We start from the raw sequence: 9,692 nt of genomic DNA, 5'->3' as shown, positions 1-9,692 counted from the left end.
AGTTTGCTGCAAAGTAAGCGGCTCGATGCATTCAGCCTAAAGTTCTGTGATATGAATCTTTTTAGTAATTTGCATAATTAACCAAACTTGCTTGCAGTGCTTTATGACTAGGATTGAACTGGAATGTACACAAATGCATTTGAGTGTGTTTGGAATCACGCTTCTATGTTTCTGTATATAATTTTTTTTTTTTTTTTCCATGAAGTGGCTTTGGTTTAGCACCACAAACTTAAGCTGAAATGAACTGAATTAAAGGCTTTGCTCAATTGTACTGTCTGAAGGCTGTAACCTCCTTTAATACTCATACTGCTGTAGGTCAGTTTGTGTGATTTATTTGTGGCTCAAAAGCCACAGAGACATGACACACTGCCTCCTGCATGGTCTCACTCTATGACAAACACAAAGCCAGACAATACAGTCAGCTCATAAATCTGCAGCCTGATGGCAGCACTCTCTGTCTGTTTATTTATTCTTCCAAAGTACAAAAGAAGTTTGCCTATGAGTTTGTGGTTATGGACCTACCACAGACTTATCTCAACGTTGTTGCAATTTGGCCGTGGCTCAATTGTGAGTAAAGAAGAATCTAAATACATTTTGGGCTGGTACTTTGAAAAATAGATGTGAAAATGCTTTGTTACAAACTTGCTTCATAGACTAGAAAGGAATTAATTTTTCTGTATGAACGATACCTCACACCCTGACCCAAAAGCACACACAGTCACAGCCAGACTTTATCTGTAGAGTGATAAATTTTAGCCTGCTTGTAAAAAACAATAATACCAATGCTAATGGGCCATACTTGGGAGTTCCTTTTACAGGAACCCAGTGCAGCAAATATGTAGCAGAAGTAAAGATTTCTTTGCATGGAAACTTGGGATAGAAGCAGCTATATTTAAACTAACAAGCAATTTCCTTCAGTGGAGCTAACACGCCCACAGCATTATAAAACAAATAGCATGTTGTCTGGTGATATATTACAGGCATGGATGCCTTATTTTAGGAAAGGGCAAACTTTGACTGAAAAAGCCATATTGAAGTTTTGCTCTAAATGTTTCATTGGTTGAATGGATTCCAAATGTTTAGATGAAGAAGTTTACAATTCTTAAATAACATGTGATTTTCCAGGTCACATTTCTGTAAATATATCCAGAGTGCTCTCTGGATGTACAATAATCCCAGTATGAATTACCATCCTATTGCTCACAGAGACCAAACCTAAACTGACCCCTTTACGTCCCCCAGTTACAGTAATGTTCATCAGACTGTGAAATCTTTGAACCTGGAAAATTATCAAGACCTTTTGTTAGTGTTAGGTGGGAGAGAGAGGGATTGACGCAGGGAGACTGTTGCACACATTCCTCATTACGGCTTCCCCAAGTGTTGGGGTGAGTAATCTGTCTGAGCCCCTTTATTTTTGTCTGGCTCCCTGAAGGCTTTGTGGTAGTTTCAGGAAAAGATTAAAGTGCTATTCCTATGATAAAAACAGATGATAAGCACTTATTTGTTTTTAAAATAAATAAGTGGTTGCATGGTATGCTAACAGGAGAAGATTTAATAAATATTTATTTTAAACAGGAAAGAAGATGTTTGACCTCAAAATATTTGTGATGTGAAAATATTGCAGCATAAGTAAGTTTTTTTCTTTTACTAATTTCAAGTTAAATAGGTTAAGTTTTGAATTTCCTTTTTATTATTGTAAATGGATATATTTATATTAATTAGTATTGTTTCAAACTCATGGCTTAATGCAAAGAAAATATATTTACTTACAATAGTTGAATGAGTTTGTACTTGGGTTTATTGAGTGATCAGATGTCAAACAACTAATTGCATGGATGCATGGATTGCATGCATGACAGGATAATGAACATTTATGGTCGATGAAAGTGTTTTTTTGGTCCTGGTCCACGTGTCTGCTCTTTCCTAGATGAACACATGAGGGCGCTGTTTGACCCGGAATCCGTGAACTTTGTTCAAGTAGTAAATGGGCGTGTTTTTGTTCTGCGTGTCCTGTTCAGTCCTCAGACAGCCAGAACATGGAGTGCAGCTTGGTGCGTAAGTTGAGCTGTTGTAATCTGAGAACTTCTGCCGCTGATGATTTCAGAAAACTAACGCAGTGAGGAAAAGCTTTAGTCTTTGATATCGTTCTATATCTGGTTGCTCCATTTATTTCTGTAAGCACAAAGGTTTAAATGTAATATTGATCTGTGGTTGTTTGACTGGGTCTGTGTCAGTGATTGTAAAATGACCTTTTGATACTTTGAACTTAGTTGAATCACCTGTGCTGGTTTGTGGACTTTATGCTTATTTCCTGTTTATATTGCCTTTGAATTTCACTAAATAGATAAATATTGAGTACTACTTATTATTTTATTTTTTTACATGAGATAAACCTAAACTACACATTAAGAGTTGTTTCTTTCTTTGTCTCCTGTAGTAAACCCACTGCGTCTGAGCCACAGGGCTGGTGAACCTCAGGGAATAACGTGAGGGATGGAGAACTTCTGGGTAGGGGTCCTTTGGGCCACAGAGATCTGGCTCTACCTCATTGTCTGCCTCATTATGATCCCAGCCATGTTTGGATTTTCTCTGGGCATCTCTGAGACCTACATGAACATCCTGGTGAAGACTTTAGAGGTATGGCCACATGAAATCACATGCTTAAAATCATCCAGGTAATCCAATACACACTTGACTTGTCTTTTGTGTGACCTCTTCCACAGTGGGCCACTCTGAACATACAGAAAGCAAATGCAGAAGAAGAAAGTGCTAAAGCTTCTGCATCTAATGGTGAGACTGTCTGTGTTCTTGGCTGTAAAACATGAATACAGATTTAGGGACCCAATTGTCTTTGTTGCAATACTGGATTTCTCTTTTGCAAGTCTGAACAGGCATGTTGCAATGACGTGGTGGTCTGTGCCCTAGCAAAAGCTGACACTATCCTACAACAGTTTAATAATATCTTTACTTTGTCGAGTTAAAATATTATGTTTTTAGGGATACAGAGACAATGACTCAGGAACAGAAACATTTATGCAGCAAATAACCCTACCTAGAGTATCTCAAAAGACACAATTACTCAACTCCTTATCTGATGCCGTGCTGCATGGGCTATGATTCCTGCAGCAGCATATAAATGCAAAGCAGCTGTCAGCAAAAACTGCTTTTTAGGTCTCTGTAGAGGCCAAATGTGTCTCTGGCACGCTGTTCACGGTGGATAAGAACGGTTAAATTAATAATGCTTCAAAAATAAATGCTCAAAAGGTTTGAAGTATCCAACACGGACTTTGGTAGATCAGGGTTTGGACTTTGAAGCTGTGCTGTCAGGCTAACTGTACCGAGATTGTTCAGGGAGAAAGATAGATAACTTTTACTGCCTTAGAGTGAGCTTCAGTCATTGACAGAAGGACTTCTTTGCATGATGCAGTTTGTTATTTGATAACTGGTAAAGCCTCTAAGAGAAAATTTGAATTTAAGGTACTTTCCAGCAGAATGTATTCTTAGCGTTCCATAAAAGGTGCAAGAATTTATCTAAATTTTCCTCAAATGAACAAAGACTTAAATGCTGCAGTGGTGCAGAATGGAGCTAAACACCTTGACCAGTAAAATTCAAATAAAAACATGCACATAAGATGAAGCAAAAATAACAATATAAATAGAAATAGTAAAATGGACTCAGTTGCCTTATGTGACTTCATGAGAGGCATCTGAACAACATAGAAAACAAACAGAAAAAAAAACATAAGTGAAAAACTATAATTGGACAAAGTTTGGTTGCTCTTTTTGAATAAATATCACATTTTAATCAACTGTTGCTAAAAGTATTTTTAAGTAAACTTTTTCCTTTTGCTTTGTGTTTGGTTTTCTTTTCTATTGAGGATAATCTGAGGAGATATGGAGAGGAATTCATCCAGATTGCTATCAAGTGATTGAGTTTGACTTTGACTCTTATTTTATCTGTTTTTTTTCTTCATCAGGACTCATCCAAAGGGAACACGGCTCGATGGAGAAAGAGTTGGAGGAACTCCGACGCAGTAGACCCAAACCGCCAGTAGGAGGCGACTTCACACTTAGCGACTGTTTCTATTTCACTCGAAGGGGAATTGAGAGCATTGTAGATGATGAGGTGCCTTTGATTTTTGCTTACTAGATTTTAAGCTAAAAGTATATTTGTCTCTTTTTTTCAACTCATACAGGTCTTGGCTTGATTTAAAAAATAAAAAATTCTCTGTTTTACAATAAAGGTAACCCAGCGGTTCACCTCTGAGGAGCTGGTATCCTGGAATCTACTGACTCGCACCCACAATGACTTCCAATACATCAGTCTGAAGCTGACACTGGTCTATGGCCTTGGTATCTTTGTGAGATACTGCATCCTCGCCCCTCTAAGGTAAACAAGTACTTTACATGACCTGGTGACAGCAAAATCAAATTTTTAGTCTGTTGTTAGAAAAGAAAGGAAATAATACCGTTAAAGATTGTCGAGGAGACTGTCAAACTTAAATTATGAATGTCTGGCAATCTTTGTTTTAAGGAGAAAGCGATGTTGGACAGACAAGTTGAGACCAACAGAAACTTTCACAAACGTTTCTACTTGAAATGTTTCAGTGGTATATGAAGCCAATAATAAACATTTCATTAGTCTCAAGGGTTTTTGCTGAGAAATACATCAAGTTTATTCAAACTACATTCTCAATGGTTTAGGGCTTCTTGGCCTTGGCTCCAAATTTTCAGTGCTTTGATTTCTGAGAAATCATCAATAGTAATTTAGTGCTTCATCATGCTCAAAAAACATTGCAATGTGCAAAGTAACCTTGGAAGATGTTTCCATACCATTCTTTAATCATAGAAATATTGTTAGACAAAATGTGAGCAACCCCACTTTCTTGAATGAGAGGCAACTCCGTTCGTGATTGGCCTGGTATCCTTTGCTCTCAGCACAACACAAAGCTCAATGCAGCATTTCACCTTAGCTTCTCTGGATTTTTTTTTTTTTTTCCAGATTCCCCCACATAGTCTCAAGTGGGCATAGTGAAAACAACTTTACCCCAATCCTCTGCACTCCAGTTCTGGTGCTTCCTGCAGAATGTCAATCTGTCCTTAATGTGTTTTGCCTCTCTTGACATCAGACCAGCATCCTAAAGTATTACACCCATCTGTCACCATTCAGTACCTGAGCAGGTTCTGTGTTTGTGCCAATCACATCTCTTGGCTAACTACTCTTTAGAAGATAAATCTGCACCTGCACCTCTTGAGCCCCAGGAGCTTTCCTCATAATCATCAAACTTCTCTGCTTGAGGTTCTTAATAATTGTTCATTTTGTTGTGATCTTACTAACAGCAGCCTGTGAAGGCCCTCTGAAGTAAAGGAGTTACACCAGCACGTTTCCTTACATATTAACAGAAGGAGAATAATTTCAGGCTCCACTCCCTTTTATAACACCCACTCCACTCTTTTGATTGAGTATAAATGACTGATATCTGATATCAGCTGTTCTTTCCTTATCGCTGTCCCCAAATGATAACATTATTCTAATTTTGCCAAAAAACAGGGCTAAAACACAGGGCAACTAAGTTTCTGAGATTAAGATCATTTTTGTTAATATTACAATTTGTTGCACTTTTCATGTATTATCTGAACACTCTTCATGTCATAAAGTCAACAACCTCAGATGAAGATAATAAACAAACAGATAAATTCTGTATTGGGAAATGGAAAAATAATTGTGAGAGCAGAAGCAGCAGAACAGGCAGCCTTCTGTTTTTAACATTACTGGGTTTGATCACATTCATAAAAACTGACCAGCAGTTTCCTGGTCCAAAACACACAATCGTTTGCGCACAATTCAAAAAATTTCGCAAACAGTAATGCCTTAGAGATGAAACTGTTTCTCTCCATCCTGAAAATGAAATCCCCCTGACCTACATTGGATCATTCACCATGACCGTTATCTTAAGTGCAGCAACAAATCTATAAAAGAACACAAAGGTTGAAAGTCCAGAGCTGGACCTGACTGAAACTCTGTCCTGACAGGATTTTTTTTTTCAGTTGAAGCAAGCTGTCACAAATCATCAGCAGTGATGTGACTGAAAAGATCATACACAAGCAGGATTATATTAAGAAACTTTTGCTTTTGTAGGTTTCCCAAATAACTAAATCAAAATGTGTTCACTTTTTCACTAAACGTACTGTATTTTTTAGTTTTTGAGTGTCATGTTAATTTCACAGAAGAACAGTTTTTATTTTCGGACTTTATGAAGATTTATTTTGTATCATCAGGCTGGAAATAAGGCTGGATCAAATTAGTAAAAGCCCTAAATAAATAATCAACCATGAGTCTTTACTAACTTCTTATCAGGACTCCACGTCAAATATGAAAGGACTAGATAGTATTTATAATCTTCTGGTACAAAAAAAAAATGTCTTCAGGCCAGACCTTTGTAGCTTTCTGCCTTTCACATCTCATTCATTCTGACATTTAGTTTTTCTTATCTCCGTTCAGGATCACACTGGCCTGCATCGGCCTGACCTGGTTGGTGATTGGAACGTCTGCGGTTGGACTTCTTCCAAATTGCAGGTGATCAGAAAGTCTTTCAGGTTTAAAAATTGTTCCACACAAAGGGAATTTCTTGCTCTTAAATCCAATTCTATGCTTTGACCTGAATGTTAATTTCTAGGGTAAAGTTCTGGCTCAGTGAGTGGGTCCATGTCATGTGCTACAGGATCTGTGCTCGAGGTCTTTCTGCTACTATCCGCTACCACAACAAGTAATTTCTCATTAAACATTCTATTGCTGGGGTGCCCATCCTCCAGAGCTCCTATCCTGCAGCCTTTAGATTCATCCCCTCTCCAACACGGCTGAATAAAATGTTTGAATCCCCTCATAATCATGTCATTGATTTCTGCAGAGACCTGGTAACCTGCCGTCCATTTGATTCAAATGTGTTGGAGGGCTGATTTATCTAAAAGTTGCAGGATAGCAGCACTTGAGAACTGGAGCTGCTCCGTTTGTATCTTCAGGAATACATTTCCCTTTTGTTTTAAATTTGACATTGACTTTATTTTTTTAAATGCAGAGAGAATAGACCCAAAAAAGGAGGAATCTGTGTGGCCAATCACACCAGTCCTATTGACATCGTCATACTTTGCAACGACGGCTGCTATGCTATGGTGTGTGATAAATCTAACATGCCTCCACATTTATTACATTCAATTTTCTGTAATCTTTGAAGTGTGAACTTTGACAGGGCAGCTTGTGGTTTTCAGGTGGGGCAGGTGCATGGAGGTCTGATGGGGATTGTTCAGAGAGCCATGGTGAGGTCTTGCCCTCATGTCTGGTTTGAGAGGTCTGAGATGAAAGATCGCCATCTAGTGACCAAAAGGTAAGCTTTCACTTACTTCATGGACTATTTCTCATTGGACCTTTTGGTTGTTTGTCTTTATGCAGTTGTTCTAGTCGCTGTATTTCTGGCAGTAAGCATGTCGGAAGATTTTATGTGTTGTACTGTCCGGACATGACCACATAGCTTAATTTTGAAAAGTGACTCATCCAGATTAGAGCCCAGGATCATGTTTCAGATGCCTTAGTGTGTACATTTATTTTGGTCTGAGGTTTTCCTTCACCTTTTGATTTGTTTCCAGGTTAACGGACCACGTGAATGACAAGACAAAGCTTCCCATATTAATATTTCCAGAGGGTAAGTTTGACTATGTTACCCAGTTACATGTTTGGTGTTTATACATTCATAGAAATAATTCATGGAAGGCTGTTATTTTAGCTAAAGTTTCAAAGCTAACTGTTGAGTTGTGAACATATATTGAATGTTTATTTGAAAAGAAAACAAAAAAACTCACACAACATATTCCCTTTAATCTCCTGCATGTCTTTTCTCTGCAGGTACCTGTGTTAACAACACGTCTGTCATGATGTTTAAAAAGGGAAGTTTTGAAATTGGAGCAACAATATATCCTGTAGCCATCAAGGTACTTTTCTGGTATATATTTTTATTTTAATGTGAATAATGTATATAAACTCATACCTCGGTTTTGGCCTTCTTACGACTTGTTTGAGCTGTTATCCTAAACATATCTAAGCTGGTTTAGAAATCGATAAGGTATGCCAATGTTCTGGGAAGTCGACGTCTTTGCTTGTCTGTCCATTGTTAGTACGACCCAAAGTTTGGAGATGCTTTCTGGAACAGTTCCAAGTACAGCATGGTGAGCTACCTGCTGCGGATGATGACGAGCTGGGCTCTAGTCTGTAACGTCTGGTACCTTCCAGCCATGCACCAACAGGTTGGTGTCACAGCCTCAGAAGAACTCAATACCTCCACAAAGTGGGTCAGCTGTTACTCAGAAAAAATATCCTTTGTTTGTTCTTTATTGTTGAATGTTAGGAGGGAGAGGATGCTGTCCATTTTGCCAACAGAGTGAAATCTGCCATAGCTCACCAAGGAGGACTGTTAGACCTTCAGTGGTAAGCATTGACATCTTTTCTTTGTAAACGACCTCAAACAGTTGAAGCTTTATTCCTAAACTTACAAGTAAAACTCAAACTTTAAAACAGTTGACACCTTTACATCTCAGACAGTGAGAGTTACAGTAGGTTTGAAACGTTGAATTGATCTTTGGCTCTGCAGGGACGGCGGTCTGAAAAGGGCGAAGGTGAAGGACACGTTTAAGGAGCAGCAGCAGAAAAAGTACAGCAGCATGGTGGTGGGAGACGACAGCAACAGCAACAGTGACTGAGATCAACTTTCAGCACAAGGGACAAGACCTCCATCTTGTTTTGACATGATGGAAATAGACAAATTTACTCCTTGGTTTTCACATTATCTGGACACCGTGAATGCCCGAATGGACTTAATAAGGAGCAGCTAAGTGGAAACTAAGCCAGTGACATTATGTGCAATATTGAAGCTGCTAGAGCAGAAAAAAGGAACTGTCTTGCTGCTTATCTGTTATTGCAATTGAATATTATTGCTGCAAAACTTCAGTGTTTGGACTGAAATGTGTGTTTGAAGAAAACTGATTCGTGAAATGGTTCTTTTCTTACCTTAAGAATTTTAGTTTACAGATTGCATGTTATGTGTGATTATGCAAGGGTCTAGATAAGACCTGTTTATTAGTTCACATGATCAGGAGGGGGAAAAAAAACTAATTGTGTTATTTAAAAATAGAATTACCTTTGTATATTTATTATGCAGTTTAACTGCAAAAAATAGCACTGATAAATAACAGAAATCTGTTATGATTTCCACTTAAGTGCCAAAGAAACATTGAAATCTTACTGAGTATTTCTTACCTAAAATGGAAAAGGGTCCTCCCGACTCTTAAAAGTAAAAACAAATCACAGACAAAAATAGATGCAAAAGGTTTTATCCTGAATGATTGATACTATGCATAACAATCCAATCGACTGAACATCAGGGTGAAGTGTTGGTTTCACAGTATAACACACAGCCTTGTTTCGGGTCTTTGTGCTGCTACTGCTGCTGCTGCTGCTGCTGCTGCTGTTGCTCTTGCTGCAGTGTTGTCCACGCATCGCTGGCAGATGCTTGTCTGAGTCGTTTTCTCTCTAGGAACTGAAAGCAAATTTAAGAAAAACAGATGTTTCTTCTAATTGGACGCTTACATAAGGTCATAAAGGTTGATTAATGCTTAAATCAACTGGCAGTCCTGCATGAATCCTC

At 38.3% G+C, this 9,692-nt stretch overlaps 1 protein-coding gene across 3 annotated transcripts; it reads left to right on the top strand.

Moving 5' to 3' along the window:
• The first annotated feature begins 1,975 nt into the window (after positions 1-1,975).
• agpat9l (1-acylglycerol-3-phosphate O-acyltransferase 9, like) lies at positions 1,976-9,040 on the top strand. 3 transcript variants are annotated; one of them, XM_007563536.1, is made up of 14 exons: positions 1,976-2,051; positions 2,438-2,637; positions 2,724-2,790; positions 3,978-4,126; positions 4,245-4,390; positions 6,503-6,577; positions 6,678-6,767; positions 7,077-7,170; positions 7,267-7,382; positions 7,642-7,697; positions 7,898-7,983; positions 8,167-8,295; positions 8,397-8,476; positions 8,640-9,040. In XM_007563536.1, the coding sequence occupies exons 2-14, from the start codon at positions 2,494-2,496 to the stop codon at positions 8,746-8,748; spliced, it is 1,341 nt and encodes a 446-aa protein (XP_007563598.1). In that variant the 5' UTR covers positions 1,976-2,051; positions 2,438-2,493; the 3' UTR covers positions 8,749-9,040. The 3 variants fall into 3 exon arrangements, with proteins under 3 accessions (XP_007563598.1, XP_007563599.1, XP_007563597.1); XM_007563537.2 differs by having other exon boundaries at positions 2,011-2,116; XM_007563535.2 differs by lacking the exon at positions 1,976-2,051 and adding an exon at positions 2,081-2,174.
• The last annotated feature ends 652 nt before the right edge of the window (positions 9,041-9,692 follow it).

This window comes from Poecilia formosa, unplaced genomic scaffold, assembly GCF_000485575.1.
Source record: "Poecilia formosa unplaced genomic scaffold, Poecilia_formosa-5.1.2 Scaffold148, whole genome shotgun sequence".
Taxonomy (NCBI): Eukaryota; Metazoa; Chordata; class Actinopteri; order Cyprinodontiformes; family Poeciliidae; genus Poecilia; species Poecilia formosa.
The sequence above is the reverse complement of the archived record's forward strand: the minus strand, read 5'-3'. Positions and strand labels throughout refer to the sequence as shown.